This window comes from Aptenodytes patagonicus, chromosome 11 (assembly GCF_965638725.1).
Source record: "Aptenodytes patagonicus chromosome 11, bAptPat1.pri.cur, whole genome shotgun sequence".
Classification (NCBI taxonomy): Eukaryota; Metazoa; Chordata; class Aves; order Sphenisciformes; family Spheniscidae; genus Aptenodytes; species Aptenodytes patagonicus.
The window spans coordinates 13,504,778-13,530,949 of record NC_134959.1 but is presented as its reverse complement, the minus strand read 5'-3'; the positions used below and the strand labels follow the sequence as shown (position 1 = coordinate 13,530,949).

Below are 26,172 nucleotides of genomic sequence, written 5' to 3'. Positions count from 1 at the left end.
GTACCATCTGCTGAATGCTCAACAGCTATTAAGATTCTTAGTTTTTCAGTGTAGTTTTTTTAATGTATTCATCTGACAAGGAAAAGAAAGCAAAAATGGTGTCCAGCATTATTCATTTTATCAGTTTGGCAACCAAAGCATATTGGCATGAGTACATTCCTTGTAGTAAGCGCCTGAGAGTACAAGTGTAAAGACGGCTTTGAAGCTTGCCATGAGATCCTGTTTTATTAGCAGAGATGCGTGAACCCACCTGCTACAGGCTGGAAATGTTAAAAAATCATAACTTGGTGGCCTGAGATGGCCAAAACAGCAACTGTTGTAATGGTGTGTTGGCCATGGTCTTCTCCTGGCGTGGCACATCACTCCTCTGGTTTATCTCAGAAATATTCGTTATCTCTTGGTATTGCATCCCTTACCTCTACCAGATCACCACTTTAGCAGTAAAGGTGTAAAATCCGTTTAAAGAAATGGGAAGGGATGGGCCCCGCTGCTGCAGCGCATGAGGCGCAGGCACCCGTGGGTGCCCAGCCACACTGCTGCCCTTTGGGTACCCTGCTCCCAGCACCTATCCTGCACGAGCAAAGCCTCAGCCCTCCCGCTGCAGCCTCACCTGACGGAAACCTCCCATTTCATTCAACGCTACCCTAATTCACCAACATGGCACAGAAGAAAAATTCCCACCATTTTCCGTTGTCTGCCACTAACGCGAAAGGACTTCTTCCAAAGAAACCCGCAGGACCCTGCTCCGCAATGCTGCCAACCTGGTGTGTCACCACCGGGCTTTTATTCATCCTGCTTGAAGAGAAGCATTTCTCAGCTGGTTTTGAAACCTCATTTTGCATTTGAAAGTGCAATAATTGGACCAAAGACAATGCTGGTATATGTTTTTTTTAAAAAAAAGCCAAGCGAAGATGATCTTAGGTGGGGGGCTAAGTGACTGTGGGAATTTGCTCTTAGATGGAATGAGTCCAAACACTATCGCCATGATCTGGGCTGTTTTGGGTGCTTTTCAAGCATTTATTTGCATTGATATGATCAAACACCCGGTTCAGAATGGCTGCTTTAAACTCAACAAAACGAATGCGGGGATTCACTGAGGGTGAATCCAAAATCGTGTTTGGAGCTTTGTGCCTTCTTTTTAACACGACCTTTTCTGTGTTCACTTTTTAAACGATGACACCATACCGGGGGTTGTCGTTCAACAGATTGTTGGTTCTTTTAACAATTTGTTCAATGGAGGAGGAGGAGGAGGGAGTAAAGGCAGCTATATTTGTCACTACTGTTGTTCAGTAGAATAATTGATCTTTCCAGTTTGGCAACCAATTCCCATTTTCTGCTGCTTTATTATCCCCCCCCCCCCCTTCATGTCTTCAACAAAAGACACTTTTTCCTTCCAATTCTTAATAGCAATTTGCAGTCTCAGCTTTCTTGGTTGAGGAAACTGGGTCCAAGAAGGAACTAGTGATTTGCTTACTGGCTTTCGGGACAGCACCCATGGACTGAGCCTTGCTGCATCTTTGGTGCTGGTCCAGCTGGGGGGAGTAGCCCAAAGCTACTAAAAGTAGTCTCAAAGCTGCCCTGCTGTGTGAGTATCCCCACCTTTCTACCCTATTAACATAGGACTTTTTTTGACTCCATAGCCTTAGCAGTTGTTTTGCAAGTTTTCCCTTTTTTTTTTTTAATGGAAGTTTTATAGAAGGAGACATGGAGGTGTCGCATCCTCAGGGAAGATCTTCATGGTATATATGTTTGTCACAGCAGACTATCTGTCCATGCCTTGCTCTTCTAGCTGTAGGGCTCTATGCTTTGATGATACCTGTTTTTGGTGAGGGCAGTAACCACTGCCAGTCTGAGAGTCAGCTAGAGGAAATTGTCTGGGTGGAGGGGCAGTATTTAGTGTTTTTGTAAGCTTTGATGATTTAAAAAAGCTTTTTGCTAATTTCAGTAATTCTTCATTTTTTTTTCTTTCTTTTTATACCTGTTTATCTACCAATAAGAGCTCTTTGTATCCAGGGTTTGGATGGAGTTATTCCTGAGGCAGGTATCTGAGGGACTTGCACTGCACAATACCAAGGACCCCCTCTTTGCATTGAACCACAATAAAAAGCCTGCTCAGTCTCTCGCATGAGGCACCCAGCAGCATCTCACAGGGATGAATGTAACCAGCTTCTGCTGCTCCTTAAAATCCTGTTACCTTTTGGTATTTGGGCTAAATGTCACAAGGGCCGGTTTCAAGAGGCGATATGAGGCGATCAGCACTGAGTGTCCCAGTCCCACCATCACTGCTTTTGGCCGTGCCAGCCCGTATCCTCACTCTGGTGCGCAGTGTGAAAGCTCAGGCAGGTCAGATGCAGCACCAAGTGCTGATGGTGTGGGGAGAAGAGAATGGAAGTCAGCCTTAAACTGTCCTGTGTTAAAAAGGGAAACCAAACGGGACAGAGCCGATCAGTGTTTGTCAGACCACGTGAGTGCAAGGCTGGAGTTGTGGTCGGGCTCGTGTCTTACCCCTCGTAGCTGTACTGCTGCTCTCATGGAGAGGTGCAGGGTTGTGTGTTGAAAATGGCTAAACAGAGCAGTGTTGGAGGAGATGATGCCAAATGCCATGCCTCTATTAGAGCAAGATGCTTTGTTTTGTTGTTTTTTTTTTAAATATTATTAAGTTAAGAATTATCCCAGCTGGAGGCAGCACTCCACATAGTATGCTGGCTAGGATATTTTCTTTTTTTTTTAAATCTCTTTTTGGAGGTGGGAGGTGGTTCCCCGGAGTCTTGCCTTTGGTTCCCGCGGTACCGGAGGAAGTGGCTCGCTGGCCCAGGGCGTGCAGGAGGTTTGCGCCTCTGCTCTAGGGAACTTGTGTGTATATTTGCTGCCAAATTTTGAAAGCCCTTTTAATGTAAACACGTACAACCCTCTCCAAAAAAGGCCTTAAAGCTCCAGTACAGAACTATATTCGCGTGTTAAACTTAAAAACATATTTAATATATTACCAGTAATTGATTTAATGTATAAGTAAAACTAACTATGCATAAATGAGTAAAATACTTGCAAGAGAAAAGTGCAATAATTGCCCTGATTTGAGTGAATGAAGTGGTTAAGGCTTCTATTTACTAGCTTTGTTAAGCATAAATGTCTAACGTTTAAACTTCAGCAATTTCTTCAGCACTAGCCCTCTAAGAGTATTCAAAAACATGACTGAATTTTGCAAGTTACTGTAATTTGTGGAAGGCTTTTTCCAAAGCTTCTAAAGTCAGATAAAATAATTAAAAAAAAAAAAAGTCCTTTCTTTTCCTCTCCTTCTTGATTATTGCAAATTGGGTATAATAATCTTGGCTAGTTTGAGTATTAGAAAGGTGAACATGCATCATTAACGATAGGATTTTATGAACATTTTTGTAATATGTAATATTTAAATTTATGTTGTGGTTTTTTTTCAATTTTACATGTAGTAATTAATTTTGTCTTACTGACAGATGATTCTCAATGACTGATTTTCAAGAAAAAATCCAGACAGGTATTTTAACCCTTTGTTTTCATTCTAGACACCTTGCATTCACGGGTCTGGTTGTAATTAAGGGGCACTGTGCTAGGCTCTGTTGTAAACTAAAGTTTAGTGCTATGTATATGAGTTCCCATAGCTGTATCTTCACGATAATCTTTTTCTGGATGGGCGGTGGGAGTGTAGACCGAGGAGATGCCTGCTTTGCTCTGAACAAAATATACCTATGCTGTGCATTACCCAAACCACCCCCTCCTGTTTTTCGGGTAACTGGTAACGGAGCGTGCTGGCAGGCAACGGGACCCCCACCTTCCCTCTTGTCCCTGCAAGAGCCTCTGAATCTACCTCCTGTCCCAGCATGAAGTAGCATGATGGTGACGTTTAGGTGCAGAATGAGAAAGACACAATGTGTTTCCCCCGTTAGGATTAGAAGATGACTTCCCAAGCAGCGAGGGAGGAAGGAAGGGGCGTGGGGCAGCCAGGGACATAGCATCTGTAGCGCAAAGCCCTTCTCATGCTGCTCGAGTGCCGCAAACTTACCTCTGTCTCCCTCCTTTGCCCTCTCTTTCCTCACTATTGGTCCACCTCTTAGTCTTGCGGTCTATGCATTTCTAGTATTTATTATGCCGTGCTTGCAGAGGGTGACATTGTAGTTGGGCATCTCTTGGGGCTTCCACTGCAAAAGCACCATTTTTAAGGCTATACCCAGAAGGTACATGACTGAGTTACGTGGAGATAACTCTCTTCCCAAAGCAGGAGCCAGTTTAGCTGCTGCTCACTGGACTTTTCTGTACACTTTGTGCGCATGCAGGACCCCATAGCCAAAAATAACAGCTAGCAAAGTCTGTGCCTACGTAGTGCCAAGCCATGTGGCCAGTTTTAGGGTGTTTTTGTAATACAACTGAAAGAGTAAGAATGGGCCCAGTGCCTGTTTGAAATCGGTGAGAAACTCTTCATGGACTTGAGGAAGGTTTAAATTGTAAGCAAATCTGAACATTTGTAGCACTGAGGGTGTGGGAGTGTTGTTGTTTGGTTTTTTGGTTGCTTGGTTGGGGTTTGTTGTGTTTTTGGGTGGTTGGGGGGTTTTTTTGTTTGTTTTTTTTGTTTTGGTTTTTTTTTTAAATATTTCCCCCGAACCCCATGTTGTTGCATCTTTTCCTGGCTTGTTTTCCACCCTCCTCTCCTACCTCCTGGCCCCATCTGGAAGGCAAGCCTTGCTTGTCTGCCTGCGTCTTCTAGAGGGTCCCAAGGGAAATGCTCCTCTGCAAGTTATCACTCCCTGCTTGAAATCCTTAAGCCCTAAGAAGGGCCACTGAAATGCAATTGCATGGGATCTCCTCCTCAGCGGGCCCCGTGCCATTGGATTGGTGCTGTTTTGCTGAAAACATTCAAGAATAAAAATGCATTACTGTATAAGCAATAAGGGCTGTGCTATCAATTACAGACAGCTGTAGATACCAGTCTATCACTCGTGCTGTGGCTGTACTGTTGCATGTAAATCCCATTTGTTTCTGTGATAGTTTGAGCAATAGAATTTCCAGCCTCGCATTTCTAGTAACTTCATGCCGGGTTCGTAAGACCTACTACGAGGGAAATAACATCATCAAGAGTATTCCCTTAAGGCCCATTTTTGTGATGTATTTTTGCTTGGAAAATAATAAAAAACCCACCAAAGCAGATCAAGTGAGTTAGGTGCGATTGCAGATCTGCAGAGGCAGCCGGGCAGTGGGGCTCCTCTGCAGCCCCAGGGTGCGGGGTGGCCCTTCGTGCATCCTCTGGCTCACATGCACCTCTAAATTACTTGCCTTCACATGCTACGTGCATGCAATGAAAATTTGCAGAGTTGTGCCAGCTTGCGTTGCTTACCTGGCCCGTGAGACAAATGCAATAGTCTTTATTTTAATATTTCACTTGAATAGCGGCTCACATAGTTTTAAAGTACTGAAGGATGAAAAGCCAGGGACATCATTTCACTGTTTGTCTTTTCTTCTGAATGAGTCACAGTGTAATATTTTTCCACAGGTTGCTAATGCTGCCCTGGGTTGCGCATGACATTGACTATCATCTCTGTGTAAAGAAATTCCACTTAAATTCCATTAGTGCCTGCTTTTCCTTAGCTTCAGCTAGTGCCCACTTGTTAGATACAGCTGTAACTTGAAGCTACTTCTGCAGTTGCGTATTCCCTACCTCGGCTTTTAAAGAACACTGATCTGGTTTGGTTTTGACTCACTGGGATAATTTTGTCACTCGTTTTTTGGATGTTCTGTACACGTATAATGATAAGGATAGCCAAAGTTAGGGTATGGTCTTCCAAATATTTCCTCGTTATCCCATTACACGCTGCAGGAATGATTTCGCACAGTTTAGTCAGTGCCTCGATTTGGAAATTCCAGAAATATCTCTGCTTCTTTTTATGCTGACATTAGGTCCTAGGGTTAAGATTTTGAGAGTTTAATTTCTAATTATTCACTGCGCTTCTGTCCCTTTCGTCTCCGCTAAGGAGAACGGCGAGTGGTGCCTGCCTTTTGTTCTTACCACAATGTTACTTGACATTTTTTCCTTATTGAATCGCATCCCATCACTTTCCCTGCTCGCTAAAAGGCAGGCTGAATTTTTTTATTTATATATTGTCCCTTCATTCATATTGTCCGCGGCCTCCCCTCCATTTTCTACTTGGAATAAATTTCATCCCGTTTTTGCATGCCATTGAAATAGAAGCGGAATAAAATCAGCTTTGCTAGCGATCTTTGGGACAGACCAGCTATCACCTACCATCACTCTTCCCTCCTGATGTTAGCATGCAGAACGCTGTGCCCTCATACACTGTCCGGTTCATTATGCATTATTTAGCTCACCCTCTCGTCAGAACTTACGACATTGTAGCCTGTTAGGGGATCGTACGGCATTAGCTTTCAGAGTCCACGTAAATCATGTTCATGGCTTACTTCGATTCTTTTTGAGGGTGTTTTTGGGTTATTTTTTTTCCCAAATATTCTATTAGTTTTGTTACGTATGATCTCCCTTTTGTGAATCCATGCTGAATATCTTTAATTAAATCATAACTTTCCCTATTTTGTCCCTGATTAGTGTTTCCAATATCTTCCCCAGTGCTGAAATCAGGCTGACTGGTATTTAATTTCCTTGATCTTCCCTAGACCTGTTATTATATATGGGTGTTATATTAGTCCTCCCATCCCCACGGGTACCTCCCCTGCTTCCAAAGATGCTTCACAGATATTTGCTACAGTGTTCCCTTCCTTCTGCCTTTTCCTCCCAAATTCTGGCAGGCACCCCATCTTCAGGAGCTTGTTTTGGACTTCAGGTACTTGAAGAAGTGCATTTTTACAGCTTCACCTTCATTTTTTTTATTCATCTTTCTCATCCTTGGTAGCTGCTCCATACGTTGGTGTTTGCAGCCGCCTTGGCAGCAGATGTCCTGCTCGGTGCCCCGGCTGGTTGGTTTGCTTGCGTGTGGTGTTAGGTGGCCTCATGCCAGCCTCCCCATGTGCATCCTGGTCCCCAATAAACCAAGAAACCACGCTTGATGTTCAGAGGCCAAGGCCAGTGTCCTGTCCCCAGACCATCCTTTCTCCTCAGTCCGAGATCTCCTGCTTGCTATTTTGGATTCCCCAAGACAGAGATTGCTTCTTTGACCCTTCATGTATTTTTGTCAGGCCTCGTGTATTTTCTGCTGATATGAACTCATCTTTGAACACTTGCCATTTCCGTATGGAGTTGTTTCCTCCGCTCCTTTATTCCATTCAGGGTCTGCTCCTCCTCTCATTGAAGTTAGCTGGGAGTTTTGCCATTGCCTTCCTCGAGAGCAGCAGCGAGCCTGTGATTCACTGACACTTTAAGCATGCTCTCAAAAATTAACCCTGCTGAAATTGAACATCGATACTGAGCTTTATACTTTAGTTGTAAATCCAACTCTTAACTCCTTGAACGCTTCTTCTATTTGAGGAATGGCTACTATGAAGAAGCCCATTAATTTTAATGTAACTCTCCATAGTTAGATTTGGGTCATAACATTTCCACTGTCATGGTTGCAAAAACAACATCAATAGAAAACTCGGGTTTCCTGAATGCTACATCAGATGCTCCAAAATCTGTTTGTCCTTCTTCGCTGTCATTAGGAAACTTGTACTCGTAGAAAAACTGCTCAAATAGTGTTTAAATCTTTGGAAAAAAGACATAAATAAATGATAAGAGGAAAAAGCTATGAAAATAAGGTTAAGTACAGGTTTTGGGGGGTTTTGTTTGTTTTTCTAAGAGTAGTGTGAAAACTTTTCTTTTACGTTTCCCTTGCTAATAATGCTGAGAGTCACATGCCTCTGTCCCCACAAACCGTCGTGGAAATGAGCCCACAGGACCCGTGACTTCAACCAGAAAATTGCTGCTCTGTCCTTAGCTCACCCCACTGTGATGAAGGCTGGTACCACATATGGTATGTAAGCTCACACTTACTTCTCTGAGACCATGGAAACCCGAGTATGATGGAATACATCAGGGTTGGAGTGGCAGCCTTGATTGCGAATATTTTTTGCTGAAGTCAGACACTGAATGTTACTGTAATGACATTTTATATCTTTCCTTCTATATTCTAGCAGAGAGAGCCACAGGTGTTCCACTGGAATTACTCACACATTTATAGAATTGGACATTCTGTCATTAAATGGACTTAAAACTAAAAAGCCTTTGTCTGTGAAAGGTGACCAATAGAAAGGGACTTTGGATTATCTGATATCCCATAACTTAATCATATGGCTCTTAAGAGTAGGGCATAAGCAGCTGTGTCTCGCTAATATGCATGCAATATGTGTAAAGTGATATGCTTTAATTCTAAACTTGTTTTTAGCAGGAAGAAAAAAGCATTTAGATGAGGAACATTAAGATTCAGCATTAACCATTTTTTTCCTCGGGGCAAAATTATTCATCACCTGATATTTATTAAGGCAACATTTTTATTTTATTGCTCTGTACTGTAAAGAGTCTTTCCAAACATTCTCAAAGTTGTGCAGGGAAGTTTTATAGGCAGATTTGCAGGCAGTATTTAAAGTGGTTTTCAAAATCAATGAATTTGAGAAAGATATTTTCCTTTTCCTAAATAGTAATGCTGTCAAATCTCACAGAGGAAATAACAGAAATAAGCAGTCATTTAATTTATTATTTAATTTTAATTTTTATCTATCCTCCCACATTATATAAACTTGATTTCTGTATTGTAGCCTTAATTGTTAGTTTGTGTTGGTTTAATCTCTCTTATTTAAGTATGTTTGCTTTAATAATATAAAAAAAAACTAAGACAAAGAAACTGTAGATTAGAGACTTTATTTTCAGGGTAAAATGATACGGATAAGTGAGCGTCAACTGACCAGAAATTATTTGCTTCTGTCTGTTAGACACGTAATGGAGTCATTTAACTAGTCAAATTAGGAGCTGTAGAAATGCACCATGCTTCATTACTGAGTTCGAATGGGCACCATTTTACATTTACGTCAAAAATTATCTCATAGCAAATTAATGTTTTCATTGTGCGGGGAATCCGGAGCTGTGCAGTATCAGCACCACCTAGAGGATGCGACACAGATGGCTTAGAAATGTTTGTCAAATAAAAAACTGGAGAGAATGGATTCTCTTTAAAAAGCAAAGTACTTCAGACAAACCTCTGCTTTCCCCAAAATTGCCCTGGAAGTTTTGCTTGCTTTGCTCTCTTAAGCTACACCCGTTCTGCAGCATCCCTGCATTAGTGGCCCACAAACTTGCAAGTGTTTATGGCACATTTTAGGCTGGCTCTTCTGTAAAATCCTTCAGTGTCAATACCACTAGTTGTATATCTTTAATGCAAAAAGATGCCGTTGAAAGTCAGAATGTCACTTGAAAAATCCAGAGAATGAGTTCCCTGCCTAGCCAGGAAGAATTTCCAGGCAATGTAACAAAGGTTTTCTTCCTTGAGATTTCCTGAAAAGCCAAAGAGAAAGAAGGAAGTTATTATTTAACAAATTATATACTTATCTGACGAATGGAAACAGCTAGTGCCTTCAAGTGCAGAAAAAAAGAAAAGAGTGAGACAAAAGCGAGGGCAGCGGATAGAATTCCAGCTTGAAAAAGTTATAGCAGTGAATAGCTATGATGCAGGAAGTAAAAAATGATAACATAGAAAACTAGTACCAATAATATAAATTGGGCAGTGATAGTGGTAAGCTGTTTAAAGCACAGAGTGGTTTTGGGTGCTCAACATTCACTTTCCCAAAGGGGTATTTGTCAAACAGGAGGTAGTATAAAATCTAATAAAAATCAAATAAAAGTCTAATAAAATCTAACTTCTCTGGGGCAGGAGATGCTCACGGGTGGGACCCCGACCCACCCCAGCAGCTTTTCCAGCAGTGCCAGGGCATATTGGGCACTCCTGGCATCAGACAACTAGATGACTTGCAAGGCAGGAAATTTTCATACCTAAGTGTTTCGTGATGAAAGACTGCAGAGGCTAAGTGCCCTTGGCTGCATGGTTTAGTGTTTCAGTACAACTCCTGGAATTCTGGAGGGGGCGGGGGAGGGAAGGGAAAAGAAAAAAAAAAAAAGAAAAATTTAGAAGTGGCTAGCGAGACCTGACACCGCACTGCTACAGCAGGTACCGTGCGGGCAGGGTCCTGAGCCCTCCCAGCTCAGCGGTGGCTTTTCTGTTTACATCAGTGGTCCTCAGCTCCTGCCTGCTAACTTCCAACCTGCCTTGGAAACCTACAGCAGAGCAGTAAGCCAGGTCGGACCATTGTGGTGACCCAGTTCAGGCTTCTGTCTACGTGGGCCAAAAAGTATCCCCCCGTAATCCTTTCAGGGAAAGGGTTTTCTTGCACAGACAAATACATGGCACTCGTGAGCAGAAATTTGCAGGATTTGAGCCTCGGATATGATCCGCATTGAATATATTTTATAAATTGACCAGAATATCTAAACATGTTTTCCAATCTTATTAAATGTTGTGCATGCATAACTGAATTAATTCTCCATATTAATATTCTTAGAAGACATTTATAGAACAAAACAAAAACATCCACAAAGTATTTTGACACAAAGCACAGGAGCCGGAGACAAAGATGAGCTGAGAGGGGGAAGTGGACCAGAATTCATTTAGTATTACACTTATCTCTGGAGCAAATGATCACTCATTAATTAAAATGCTGCTGCCAATTGTAGTTGGAAGACAAAATTTCTTCATAATTGTGTCAAGTGTGTAATTTTTGTTAGTATACTATTATTTTTCATATTTCAGTGAGATGCTCTTCAGGATCCTTTTGAAAAATCAAATAATTGCTTGTGATATTATTTCATGGCTAAGTATAGTGTCTTAAATACATACTGTGCTGTAAGTTAAAGAATTTGACAGTGACTTTAGGGCCACGGTTATGATAATGCCAAATTGGTAGACGATAGAACATGCCTGCGAGCAAGTTTTCTTTTGCTCTAGACAAAGCTTTTTTTTTTTTCTTTTTTTTTTTTTAATGGCTTAAGCTCATTGCAGAAAAGGATTTCTTTGAAACAGCAAAGAAAAAAAATGCTAAGAGTCTTGCTTACAAGTACCCTGGTATTTTCTTCTTTTTTTTAACCGTAGAAGCACTTTACCTATTATCATGAATCTTGTCTGCTGAGATAGTTCAGCCTTCATGTTATGTTTACCAAGGCCAGACTAGAGGATCAAATAATTTATAACCATTCCTGTTGGGTTTTATGTAATAACTTTGGAACTCATATAAAGTAATGATCCACAAACTCTTTTAATGTTCATTATAAAATATGAAATATTTCTCAGAACCATTGCAATTATGTGACCAGACATAACTGTTTCACACATGAGTAAATACAGGGAGGTTTAACATAACTTTATTATCTTCCTGTCTTTTCCTCTCATTGATGTGATAATACTGTTTTAATATTTTTCTAAAGAAAAGTTAAGTAATTTTAGAATCTCTATTGAGGCCTAGTTTATTGGTTTTTGTAATAGAGTACTCAAGAATAATTGTATTTATGATTAGACTGATAGTAGTAAATGTTGTTGTGCTGAATAGGGGTAAAATACCCTGAAAGCTTTATATTATTATAGATGAATATATACACATACATCAGTAGGAAGAAAGTATTAATATCTGTCTGTCTGTCTATGCATCTATATTATGCTCATCATAGTATCAGTGCACCTTCTCTGGAGACTTTCTGGGGTTTAGCAGTTATTAAAATGTCAGTAGATATAGGATGGCAAAACTCATTAAGACTACCTAAAAAAACCATCCCAGGTCCTTGCCTGATACTTAGAGCTAACCTTTAATTTCCCCCTCTTCTTCTGATCTTCTTGGATTTAGACGAGACATAAAGTGGAGCCTGCTACAACCTAAACTCTCTGCTGAAGCTGTTCGATCAGCCCAAGCTCCTGTTAAACATGGCTGGGGACTTCATTGACCTTCGGGGGGTTTCTGCCCCATTCAGGCTAGGAGAAGCCTCTGAACTTTATAGTTGGTGGCTGAAGCTTTTCACATCTCTTTATCTCTGTGCTGTACCTCTTGCAGGAGCGATAGACTCACAAGCCTAGCTCTGAGAACCCGCCTACGTGTCTGAGTTACAGCATATGCAATGAACATTTGGTGCTAACGCAGGGAAAAATAAGCCACCCTAGAGAAAACAGCACGGAGGGAAAAAGTTCATAGCGCACAAAAGGATGCTCACCTTCCCACCTTCCCCCTTTCCTTCCCTGAGAAGCAGCGTTTAGCATACAGAAGGGGGAGGAGGGTGAACGTGTGTGTTCAAACTGGAAAATATACTATACTGTTTTTATTTTACCAACATAAATTGGTAATATAAAGTAAGAGAATTTTGGTCTCCAGCTGAATGGTACTAAACAAATGTCATCAGAAAAAAAGATCTTTGGCCAAAAGAACATAATCTAATTAAGAACAGCCTTAATAAGCAGAAGTCACTTTTTCCCAATTCTCCCCTTGTCTGCCTGACGTCTTTCATCTGCAGACACTTAGGGGTAGGAGCTGCCTTTTCATTACCGGGCTGTGCCGTGCCACGGGCAGAACCCCACCGTAGGGCTGGCTACAGCACCATCAGCCATGGTAGTAACAGCAACGGGTGTGATGGGGAGCCGGCATGGTGTTGGGCCTGAAACTTAGACTGCGTTTTGGGCTGTGTATATGCTTGATGCTGGAGTCCTTAGCAGGTCAGATATATGGTTCTCCAGATAGTATTCTGTATGCATACAGAAACTTTCAGAAGAGGGTCATGTCCCCCCTTTCCCTCCTGGCTCTGGTGTTTCACCAGTCAGCCTCCCTTCACCGCCAAGGACGAAGATTTGTCAAGCTCCCTCCTCCCACGGCCACCCCACCATAATAAATGGAGATGGCACTAGCACAGAGGAGGTTTTGCAGTAGGGCTCAGGCTGGCTCAGTGAAGCTGAGACCTGCTGACAGACCTCAGAGGCTTTTTTCCTTTTTATGCCTTTCTCAGACCACAAAAAATGGACTGATGTGGTACCATGGAGGGGCTTCACAACATCTCCATGGACTTCCAGGTCACTCAAAGGTTAAATTTCTTCACTCCCACCATCCTGCTCGCTTCTTGTACTGCAGGCTTTGTGCAGGGAGGGGTAATTTTCATGCATTAAGAGAAGGGAATCCAGAAATGTTATTTTCGTGAGTCAGGAATAACCTGCAAGATGCTGAGTGCTGAAGCAAAGCAGAGCTGTGAATCCGTTATACACGATCATTCCTAATGAGAGAGAGAAATTCCCTCTGTTGCATGTAATATTTGTAGGGCGTTCCGTTCTCTTTACTTTTAAATTAAAATATCTTCATTTTTCATTATGAAATGGTGGTGCATTGAAGAATGAGTCCAGTTGTGTTTAGCACATTTAGCAAAATGCAGTATAACTAATGATATCATGAGAGGTATGATCTATGCAGAAGATGCAAAGGACAGCGGCAATAAGTCTGGGTCTCCATTTTCAAATTTGAGATTAGTTTTGTACAGTTTTAAATATGAAACATTTTTCTGGTAGACAGTTTTCTTATGAAAAATCTGAAGTTTTGAAATTCAAGGGTAATTTTTATTTTCAGTCATTTGTGGATTTATATTACATCCATTTTAGGAAATATTTTTATCATTTCCTGAGGTGTGATTTTGTCCAGGCAGAGTTACAATAGTTAATTTATTTGACACTGAAAACTAAATATTAGCTTGCCTTTGGAAAGTATGAAAAAATCAAAATCAGATTGTGAAAGATTTTACTTTGCACATAGTAGAGTATAGCTCAATATAGGATAAAGCTCCACATCTGCAGGGTCAGAAAGAAGATCTCCTGAAGACAAAGGTTTAGAAAAACACTCTGCTTTTGTCCGAAGCCTTTTCTCTCCAGAGTTCAAAGGACTGGATAGATCCATAATGGATTTCATAGTTTTGATCTTGTGATATTTGCTGGATGTTCACACTCAAAGTTTCATTTAAATTTCTCCTTCAGGGGAGCGTGCAATTCAGTTAACCAGGGATGGAGTTTTTTCACCCAGTACACTTGACCTGGGGACGTTGTACTCAGATTTAGCAAAAATATTGCTGACTTTCAACATGTTTAGGCCAAGTATCCATTATAAAACTCCTAGCATGAGCCTGAGCTGATGGTCCAGGTATGAGTAACAGTCATACAAAATGTGTTTACATGCATTCTTCACCACAAACAAATTAAAACTGTGTTTTCAGACAAGTTTCACTTTGTGCTTTGGAACTGCTATACACTGAAAATTCAAGGCATGTATGAATTAGTTCAACAAATAGATAAATTTTTAGAACCTGGAACAACTCAAAATAACTATATTTTAAACTTGCCTCTAATGATAAACGGACTTATCAGGAGCATGTTACATGTACAATTTTAGCATATGATCAGAGATGTCTTAGTTTAATATAGCATTTTCCCTGAGATATTACAAGCTAGAAAAGCTATCTTCAGTCCTGTCAGCATAAAAACTGCACAGCAGGTGGTGAAACACATGAAGCAGTTTCCAGGCCTCTTAACATACACAATTCATGCAGTTGAAAAGGTTTTGATAGCTTAACTTTTTTTTTTTTTTCTTTTCTTTTTTTACTCTTGGATACCTAATGGTTGACTTTTTGTTGCTATCTTGAGACACAGAAATTTTTTTCTGGAGAAAAAAATCCCTAATTATTTCTCCCCTCCATACAAAGTTAAACCAGTCTTTTCTGTTTTATTAGGTATCAGGCAAGAGATTACATCAGAGGTGAGAGGAGCTGTATGTGGTTAAGAGCGTAGTGTGATGAGACCACATAGGTTGAGATTATAGCCAGCATTAACTGTGCTCCTTCCCCCTAGAGCAGCGATGCCCAGCTACCTGTTTCTCTGCCATAGTGCTTTGGAGCAAGAGCACTGACGTTAAGAGCACGTGGCCCCAGGGTAGACATCCCACCTGCTAATGTCTTGGTTGACACAGATGGAGGGTCTGTACCCTAGGCTGTAGATGTGACTCCTGGAAGGGAGCAGTGTAATACAAGAAGTTCTGGGGTTTTTGGTTTGGTTCCCCCCCCCCGCCTTTGACTTGGTGCAGGAGGAAGGAGGGTTTTCTTCACCTGGCTTTGCAAAAAGTCTTCAGCTGCCTTCCTGGATGAGCTCCCAACCTCCCCCATTCTCCTGCTTCAGCTTTCTTAGCCACCCAAGCACTCTTCTCATGGAAGGGTGCTGCTGTTTCCCGGCTTTTGCTTCAGGGTTTTTCTCCACCTCAACCATTCCTTATTCTGCCAGCAAAGGGAAAGTCCCTCTCAAAGAGAGGCGGGAGCTAATCACCCCCTCGACCCCTGCTCCCTGTTCCCCACCTCTACTACGAGGACTCAGCTGTCGTTTCCCTGAATCTGAATGCAAGAATTAGCAGCTCATCCTGGGATGATTTATCAGGAGAGCCCCATGTTTCTATATGGCTTTTCAAGTATGCCACCATATTTCAGGATCACTGAAAAGGGCAAGTAGGTCCAATGACCTACTTACGTGGGACCAGTGACTATGAATAACATCTGTGTAGTGATGAACGTGCTGTGACCTGTATAATGCAGTGAGTTTGTCTCTCTTTTTTTTGAGATTTTTATAGAAATAGTGCTTATTTTCTAAAATGTTCTATAAACTTTCATAAAATCTGGAAAATATTGTAGGGTATGTAAGTAAATTGAGCCATGAAAGTATGTGACCTGCTTCAGAAGCGTAGGTGGGTAATGTTAGTGTTGTGATGTCCCCCAGGACTTAGCTTATAATATTATCTTTGGTCATACTCAAAAGAAAGCTTATTGATGGGCTTTCAAATCAGGACTAATTAATATAAAATGTTCTTATTTTATATGATAAATTCCTTTGTAAAGAATTTTAATGGTGTGTCTTTCTAAATAATTCTCTCCATAGTGTAGGATGTGAATATGGAACATTTAAAAAGAAATTAGAATTTTTGAGTACATTTGAAGAATTGAACGTAAATATAGAATATTAACTTCCTTTTTTGAAGTGTATTGTTCATAGTCATCCTTTGTCTATTAACATTATCTTGTGTATGAAATCTGCAATCTGCTGTCTTCAGACCTCACCGTTCTTTCGCGATGGATGTAGGTGGAATTGTTGACTGTCAATACTGTTGAGCGTACAACCAGCACACTAAGGTTAGCTTGCCCGCGACATTGTCTCTTGAGATTCAAAGGATGTCATTCCTGTCTAAGTGGTAGAGCGATAATACATCTGCACTCTCTGTCTGTGACACCTCGCTGTCATGTGGCTTTGTCAATGGACAGCAACGCCTGTCATTTTGTTATGAGGCCCAACATAAAGCATACATCACCCTTGACATACTATAAAGTGCAACGTGTAAAGAGGGTTATGCTTGGTGTCTGTAGAGTCTAAGTGTTCTGTTTTGAAAGCTCATATTAAATAATAATATCCTCGGAAGACCAAATTCTGCTCTCAGCTGTACTGTTGAAAATCCACAATAGCCTCATAGACCTCGGAGGACCTAATTCTGCCTAGCTCGGACTCCAGTAGGGTGGAAGATTAAAAGAACAAAGCATTAAGTGATGAATTTCACCCAAGAAATGTTAACTTAAGGTCAAGGAGCACAGTTTATAACATTTTAGTGCTCTGTGGCCCATGCACGTATCTGGCACTGCTGCTATTAGGCAGAGGGAGAGCGAAGGCAGAATCCAGTGCTATTACTTGAAGTTTGGACTGATCTAATTGGAATCCCCTTTTCTTGGAAAGGATAATACATGCAAGGTTTTGAGCATATCAAGGGTTAGGTCTAGCAGGTACTTAGACTAAGAAAAGGAAAGTGTGAATTTTTATTTCTTTTCAGTCTTCCTCATGCCTCACACTACTTATCTCCCCTGAAACACATCCCTCTGTGGACATTTGTAATTACAGGAGGACATTCACAAAAATAAGGTTTTATTGTTCAGTGAGAATGTGAAGTTAGTTATTTTCCTCATCCTTATCATCACACGTTGTAATCTAAGGCACCAATCAAAAATATTTGAAATATTGCCTCAGCGACTTAGTACCTTTCTTTATTATACACCATGTATAGAATTGCCATTGATGTGAGAAAAGGCTTCAAGTTTTGAAGTGAATGCAGAGCTCTACCCTAAAAGATAGGAGGCTTTGTGTCTGGGGCTGTTTAAGCAGTATTTTATGGTAGTTATTCTAATGTCTTGGAGATGGATGCAGGAAAGAGTTGAAAGCCTTCACATCTAGCGGAGGAAGAGTGAAGTTTTGTAATTTATCTTGCCATCTTCAGAGGAATTCAGCATGTTTTAACAAACTGTACCCAGCCTTATTTAGCTCATCAGTCACTAGATGCAGGGCCTCTTGTATGTGTATGTATGTATTGATCTATCTATAAATAATGTGTGTATGCACAGACGTGCACAGTATGTGACACAACTATGTTCTCCTCCTTACTGAGAACATGGGTGCTATTGCTATACGAATCTTAAATAATATTAATACTACTAAAGAGTTAACAGGATTTTTCTCTGCAGACAGGTCTGAAGACCTGACTCTATCTGATTTATTGTTTAGTCAACTTTAAAATGCCCCAGAGATCCCAAAGATCCTCTTGGCTGTTGCTGAAGGGGTGGGACTTTTATGAACATGTTTGTATTTTGATAAGAAATAGTACTTTGTTAAAACATGCAAACAGCACGCTTTGCTTTTTTTCCAAGGGCCATCTTTTCACTTAACTGTTGTTAAGTTCAGAGTTTATCAGCACGATTAGTATTGGTTAACGTTTATTGCTACAAATATTGCATGTTCTGTCTACATAACTGCCATCTGGAGACAAAGTCTGAATATCTTAGCAAGGTGTTTATAAGGCTGAAGTCTGCACTGAAATTGGCTGAATTGGTAGATATAGATTTCTAGGCTAGCTTTTGATAGCCCTGTGGTGAAAAAAACCTGTATATTGATTCTCACCAGGGACTATATTGTTAAAATATATAAATGTAAAAATTGACTTAGGAAATAAAAAATAAATGATAGCTATAAATCAGGGATAGCTGATAAACAAATAAATATCTATCACTATTATATCTTGGTATTTCCCAAAGATATCTGAAGAGCACTTAATTGTAACTGAGTAATCAATTATTCAATTAACCTTCTTCTCATCGAATATATATTTGATATAACTTTTTGAAGCTTGGGCTCTAAAAGGTTTATATTGATTGCAGGTTTCAAGGCCATATGTTTCAGTTATTGGATTTGTGCAGTCAAAATTGACATTCTAAGTTCACTAGAATATGTAAATATTTGAATGTAATGAGTTTCCAAGACTGTTGGAGTTATGCAGTTAGTTTTCATTACTTTTTAAAACTACAATCTTTTGTGATTATGAAGTTCACCTTAGCAGAACATGTCATTTAAATACATCTGTTGTTCAGAAGACATTAGGGACATAGCTTATTTTATGGTCTGGCTATGAACTTTCATAAATTCTTTTTTCACACTGCTTTGGATAGAGTTGATTGGGAAACATTTCAGCCTTTTGTTGTAAAATGACACAAATTGTGGGAATTCTTCAAATGAAAATATTTCACAAGGGCACTTTTTGATTTTGATGCAGTCCTGCTGGGCACCTGCTGCTGTGCCGGTGGAAATCTTGCTTGCGGTGCTTGCTGCTGGCTGCCCACCAGCACCCTTGGCAGGGTCAGGGTGTGACCATTGCCCACCTATATGGACACTCTAGATGTGTTCAGACTCATTTTCTAAATGGATGCATTTCTCCCCAGATATTGTTAGAGTTTGCTAGCTGTCATTTTCTAGCTAGGTTTCTTGAGGCTGTTTCTGTCAGTTGATGAAATGGGCACGTGAGGATGTGGCATGCAAATAGGGAAGTCTCACTTTCCATGAACATGTGTTTAAAATACACTCATTGCTTGTACATTCATCACAAATGAGCAGTAGCTTAAATTAAAGCAACTGATTTCAACAATTACCCAGCTCTAGTAGTTTAGCAAAGTAGTAAGGGACTGCAAAATTCTGCTTTCACTGTTTACAAGGTCAAAATGGGAAAGTGGAATGTGGGGAATTTAACCCCTCCATTCCCGTGAGAACCACCTGCTCTGGACCTCTAGATACAAACCAGGGTAGAAACAGCTTTTTTGGTTTTGTTTTTTGGGTTTTTTTGCAGTACCACTTTTCCTCCCAGGAGCTGAGCTATGATGCTTCTGGGTTAACTTCCATCAGCAGCCGAAATTGGCTGCCTTGCATGAGCAAGCCTAGCCCCTGCCTGCAATGTTTGGTTTCATTCACGTGCTGTTAGGCCCCAACTCAAAGGCCAGAGGAAAACACCAGCAGATTTTTTGATAGATTGGGAAGGAGTTGTTTACTTATTCCTTTATTTCAATGTGTGATGATATAATGGATTTCTTAAGTAAGACTTATTAAATTTTAGATTTTATCAGATAGGAAGAAATAACTGTACAAAGAAAATCCATATATTATGTGATCTTAAAAGGTCATCTGACTCTTGGGGTGCAAGGACCCATCCATTAAGGATAAAATTTACTGTGTCTCTTCACTTTGGCTTTTTTTGTGCAGATAGGTTGATTTGTAAGCATATGAGGGACATATTGTTAAGTAACAATGATTTACATCGACGCAAAGCCCCTGCAGCAGTGTGGAAACTTGCAAAATTTTCCTAATCGTCTCTGGCTATATCAAAAGTAAAGAGCTAGAATGGGTTAATAATAATCTGACAGTCTTCAAAATCTGTTTGATATAGCAGTGCAACAAAATAGTCGTTTCTGGCAACTCTCTTGACAACCTTTTGATATTTAGATTTTTTGTGTGTGTGCTTCAGTGTGTAATAGATTAACTTGGCTCTGCGGAAAAGGTCTTTATAGAATCCTTAACTGTTGCACTCATTACTGAATAAACAGCACTTTCTTCATGGGGGAAAAAAAAAAACAAACCTGCAGATTTTTTCCCTCTTAACAATGCATTCATAATCTAGATATTAGCAAACATTTTTTTTTTCCCTCCTGAAAAATATCATAAACAGTCTTGGTTTGACCTTGTTAATGCAGGACCATTTTAGTAATCTGTGCCTAATGATTTTTTACATTAAACCACAGCTTGTGTTGGACCCTTGTGTGTCACAGTAATTTAAGAACAGTCATTTTGCACATTCCGATCCCATTATGTTACATTGTTACTGAATAAAGACTGGTATTATGTTGCTCCTATAAAGGGCAGAAGTGGCCTGAATTTTATCTGCTGAACGAATCAATCTGGATTATGTCAGCTGAAAAGAATTGTGAACTGCAGTCTCCAGCAGATGGGGAGATTTTAAAAATGTATCTGTTTGGTTGTGAATACATCAGCTAAGATAATACCTTGTGGTGACTGAAAAGTAGTTTTTCTCTCTTTTTTTTCAATGAAGACTGTACCAATTATCATTTCAACATAAAGTATTAGGAGATCAATTGGGAACTGAATGCCATTTCCTAATGTTAATACAGTGTTTTATTTAAGCTGCCTTGACAGGCTGTCTAGGCTGTGGGAAAAAGACTGAGCAAATAATGAGTAAAGGGTTTAGAAAAAAGACAGAGGGTGGAGCTTGGCAAACGATGTGAGCTATTCATCAACAACTCAACAAGGATGATGGAAATAATAAGTACTCCTTAAAGAAAAGGGGAAAGGATTTTTTTAAAGAAACAGTTTCCTTTTAAAAAATATTTAACTCTAACTTTGTATTACTTTCTGATTAGCTGATTTTAAACTTCCTGAAATCAGCAAAAGCTTCCCTTTGAAATGGATAGTATGCGTTTAAACAGCGCATTCTTCAGCAATCAGTTAAAAAAAAAAAAAGAAAGTGTCTAATTTCCTGTTCATTCGTGCAAATTTCTTACCATGTGGCATTGTCATTTAATATCTAAAGTACATTAATGCATTTCTATAATGCCAAAACCCTCAGACAAATCCCCTGTGTGAAATAATTTGTGTGAACTTTGAACTAACCATGAATAAAATCAAGATCTTATTATGTCCTTTATTTATATGGTACAGAAAAGCTTTGAAACTTAATACTAGCACCAACGTGATATGCACATTCACTGTGATGCTTTAAAAAAGAAAAAAAAAAAACAACCACCCAACTTTCCTACATTTTTGTGGGTCTTGCCCACTATTCAGATACCATTACGTTGCTTCTGAAAATATTTGTCTTAAAAATCAATAGGCTATTCTAATATTATTGTGTTCTGAGTTGCTAAAATTTCCATTCAGCAGATATAATTCCACCATCTGTAAAGTTCTAGATTTTATAATACTTATAAGCTGTTTTTAATCTATTTTTACTGCCATGTTCTGTCCTGAAATGTCAGACAGTGCAGACTAGGTCTCGGAATTAACATGACAGTTAAGAAACTTGGCAAGGTTTTACAGCAGATTGTGACATTAACAAAGTACAAAGGAGAATGGGGAAATTAACGTTAATGTATGCTTGCAGACACTATAAAAATCTATATGTCCATGATCGGGGAACTAAAAATAGGGATGTTTTTTATGTTGATGCCATTAAATACAGAGCTTTACTGTGAAAAGAAATTTCCATATGAAAAGCAACTTACTAAAAAGTAATGCTGTAATCCCTCCTCTGGATTGAACAACAGGTTTATGTATCCTAGGTCAAGTAGGCATATGGCTGGTTTTTGCTTTTCAATTTTGTTTTAGGCTTTTTTGAATCTATGATGAAACTGCTTTGAAATCACCAATATTGTTTTTCAACAGCTGCAAAAGATATAGTATGATAGATGCCCTGATAAATGGTAGCAGTTATTAAAATTCACAGATTGCACAGTAAATCATGTAAAGTCCATCCTCTTTCACAGCGAGAAGTTAAAGTAAGCGTTCATAGTTCATGGTGGGCTCTTCTTCAAGCGTGGCGCACCCTCAGCCCCTGAGCCCGCCCGGTGCACTCCCTGGTGTCTACCCTGGTGTCCAGCCTCCCAGGTCCCTCACGACCGGCGTGGCTCTGCCGGGCTGAGGTTTCTCTGAATATAGGTCCCTTTTCTGTAATCAGTTGGAGGTCCAGGACATGGGACAAAAACCTGCCCATAATACCCAAGGAAAAACAGCGGCTGTTGCACAGGGGAAAAGGAAGATCTAATTGTTGGGTAAATCAGCGAAAGTTACAGGGAATAACGCTTCTTTCTGACTAAAAATGGTGGGTTTATTTTTTTGTCTGAGTTTTTTAAGCTGTAAGTTACTCAAAGCCCTATTCAGCCCGGATCCGGGAGGGCTGGCGGCTGAGGCTTTCCAGGCTCCTGCAGCTTGGCACCCACAGCATCTAATCCTGATACCACAGACAAAACCGTCTCTTTTCATCACCACTGATATTGTGCCGCTGCTTTGTCGGACCCCAGCCATAGACTATGAAGACGCAGCTCCTCTCCGCTGCCTGGGGAAAATGGCTTGTAGGAGCGAGCTGCCTGCAGCTGAGGGGTACCTGCACTAACAGCAGAGTCGGGCTGAACGTGTAGGGTTTTTTTGACGAGTGGCAGAAGCTGACTTCCAGCACCGCTGGTGTGGTTTTGGAGCGTATCCTGTCTTCATGTTGATATTACCCATTGGTTCAGCAGATGGGAGAAAAATCCCAAGTTTGTTTACTGACACCCTTCCTTAGGACGCGCTCTGTGAGAGCCTTTTGGCAGAGTGATGTACAGCAGAGGCGTGAGCTGCCATCAGTGAGTGGCAAAGTACAGCAAAGTTTGCTATTCGAGGCATGGCCATTTTTCACGCCGTGTCATGCTTCCGAAGCATTTCATATATTTAAAAGCAAACCAAACCACCGTTTGCATTCCCTTACATAGCCTTTCTGCCTCAGACACCGACTGGACCAAGCGAGTGCAGGTGCCAGTTGCACTAGGGACAACAGCAGTATTCCCTCGTGTGAACGCGAGTAGTCTGATGCAATGCAAACATTAATCTCTCGGCTACAAAGGAACAGCATGGATCCATCTGTTACTTTCTTTGCTCTTAATCAAATTGGGGAGGGAGCAAAAGTTCATGTAGCAAATGTGGGTATGCACTAGATTGGGCCCTGAGCCGTAAAGCTGAGATCAAATTTAGAGACAACAGGATTTTTGGAGGTCTATGGATCCAGGGTTGCATATCATTTTGGATCTCTTCTTTCACCGAATTTGGAAGTGGAAATTGAGTTCTGGGATGTGGTATTGGCCCACTCTGCTCTGTAACCCACAATGCGGAGTGCAGACTGCTGTCCCTATTATGATTGTGCTAACAATTGACTTTTTGGTTTGGCTGTCTTGCTGAAAAAAAACCCCCTAAATCAATCCCAACCAAAAAGTATTTCTTTTTCTAGTTTGCCTAGTAATATGAAACATAGAAAATACTGTGTTTTGTATCAAATGAGGCAATTGTCGGGAGGGAGAAAAAAGAAAAAAAAAAAAGAAAAAAAGAAAAAGCAAAACAAAAGCCATGCAGGACCAGACTGTCAGAAAGGCAGAGAAGGAGATGACAGCCCTTTTATCCACCAGTTGAGCAGTTAGAAAACTTATCCAGGATGCAGGAGGCCTGGCCTGAATTCACTGCTCTGCTGAGGAGAGAGTAACCCACATCTTGGGTATGTATTCCTGCCAGATAGCTGCTCAGTGAAAGAAGAATCCCTCCCTGCTGCCTTTGCTCACTACTACTCACCCCTAATGGATGCAGCGTTTAATTCCCTTCCTCTTTGAAGCAGCCTATTTTTAAAATACTGGATAAAAACTTGTTTTCCAGAAGGAAGTATTGCTACTCTGAGCAAGAGGTGACCCAGTCGTGGCCATGACCACAGTGGTGTCTGCTGTTAGTGAGATCCACTGTTCATTAAACTTATTTTGCCTGTTTCTGGTAACCGGAATTTTTGAAAGGAGGTGAGGCAAAAGGATTTATTTTTAAAAATAGAAGTATTTCTAGATAGTTTGTATTTGGACCCCTTTTTTTCAAGCTCTTAGGATGTCTGTATCCTGTATTCAGATAATCATACAGTCACATCATCTCAAGAAACTTAAATGCATGTTTTTGTGCCCATGTGCCAGTTTGGGTGTTCAGTTATGAATAGGAGCAGTTGGAATACACTTCCTGAATTGCTCCTTCTCACTGTGTCATAGTTGGTTTCTCTCTTCGCCGCAAGTACATCGCCCCCCTGCCCTGGTCTGTGCCCCCCTGCCCAGCTCTGTGCCATTTTAGTTTTACCAAAGAGCAGTGAGCACTTGCTCGCTGTTGAGCTCTGGCAGGGTTGGTGGCACGGGGACACAGAGCATGTCCTTGTCCAAGGTGTGGTCTCGGTAGCCAAGAGCGTCAAACAACGTCCTCATCCACTGCCGGAGACTCCTGAACACTAAGGGTACAATGCGCCTCAGAGCTGTCCCCCGCCGGCACTCATATCCCACCAGTTTCTCTATTGGCGTGGAAAACAATTCAGTTGGGCTGGGTGAAAAATTAGGAGCTACTTCAGTGAGCTGTTTCTCCATAAGGTAAACTGATTTCCATATCAATGGCTGTGTTCTCATTGCACCGTTTCTTCTGATTCCTTACCGAGGGAGATGTCCTATTTTTTGAGACCGTGCATGTTCAGGAATTAGTACGCTGTGTACACACATGTCCAGCTATCTGGACAGCTTTGCTTCAGCTGTGATTTTTTTAATACACATTCGAAGAAACTCACCTTTTTGATCATTTGTGGAACTGCACTCCACCTACCTAGGCTGGGGTAGTAGCAGGCAGAGAAGAATGACATCAGATCCCTGGGGTATAGCGATTATTTTCTATTTATTTATTCTCCATTCTTTCAGTTCCATGAGATATAAGCCACCCAGAGCTGGCATCTTACTCCTAAACATGGACCTGTAGTATTTGACAGTGCGATGACCTGCCTAAGGCCACAGCTTTTCTGAATATTTATGCCTGTGGCATCGCTTACAAGTTACACGTCTCCTTCTCTCAAGGGCTTGCAATTAAAACACTAAATGAGAGGAATCTTCAGCCTTAACACAGGAACAGATAGCCCAAGAGATATTTAAAAACTTGATGTTCCTTTTTGTCATGAAATAAGTGCAATCGGATTTCCTGCCATGGATAAAACTGGATGAAGGCTAGCGGAGGTGCCCCTGTCTAGCAGAGGAAGTCTTGTGAATATATCTCTGGGTTCTTCATAGGTCCCTGCAATTAGGAGTGAGAAGAAGACAATAGGTTGAGAAGACTCTTTCTCCCATTGTTAGCTGAGGCACCAGGGACTGAAAACTTCTTGCCTGGCATATTCATGTGCTTCCCTGCCCTGTGGTTGTGGAGACTTTGTGGGTCTGTGGGAATGTTTCATCCTTTGTCTTTCCAAATGAATAAATTAAATTCATGAGATGGCAGTTTTATAAGTTTTCTTTCTTGTGCAACTTGAACATTTTGATTCCTTCTTTTCATTAAAATGCAGAGCTCTCTGAATACTAATGTACACGAAATGGGTATGATGCACACAAAAATCATATCATGTGTACTTTGTGGTTAGGATGGATGTGTAAGAAAGGGCACATAATATTCTAGTTGTAGAGTATCAGAGGTTTTCTTAGAAACTGCAGTTACTCTCTGACTTTGGTATGGTTCCATGATTTCAAATGTACCGAGCTGCTTAGCCTGGTAGCTTCCCCTTTGAAAGACACATTCTTCAGAACCACTCATCCATCTTTTGTTATTTAGCAATAGTTCCAGGTCTGAATGAAGAATTATATATCTGCTTTTTGGAAGGTGTACTTCTCTGGCTATATGAGTTTGGAGTGACATCCAACAAGCATTTGAAGAAACTCAGCTGCAGATTGTAATATGAAGACTTTATTTTTTTTAAAGAAATGATCACTTGTCAAAAAAGTGCTAATTTCTGCAGCACATCTTGCAACATTTCCACTTTTCTTCTGCATTTTATACCTCTCATCTTCATACAAAACAGTTTCTAGAAGGGTGTGTTCAAGAGAGGAACCTTTACCACAGTACTGGGGTTTAAACCTCCCCAACATTCAGTGTAGAGCTGTTTATATGTATCTGATTAGCAAGTGCCTTCCTTGACATTTTATCGCCTTCAAGCCCCCCATTTTAACCA

General features: G+C 40.7%; 1 protein-coding gene across 4 annotated transcripts in view; it reads left to right on the top strand.

Annotated features, from left to right (window-relative positions):
* Nucleotides 1–26,172, top strand: part of ZNF536 (zinc finger protein 536) — a 354,954-nt gene that overhangs the window by 286,232 nt on the left and 42,550 nt on the right. Inside the window, exon 9 of one of the 4 annotated variants that reach the window (XM_076349187.1) lies at nucleotides 3,471–3,511. The exons of the other annotated variants lie outside the window; for them this stretch is intronic. Within the exon in view, the coding sequence (XP_076205302.1) occupies nucleotides 3,471–3,484 (14 nt within the window). The 3' untranslated portion in view covers nucleotides 3,485–3,511. The remainder of the gene's footprint in view (nucleotides 1–3,470; nucleotides 3,512–26,172) is intronic. 4 annotated transcript variants of the gene reach the window in all.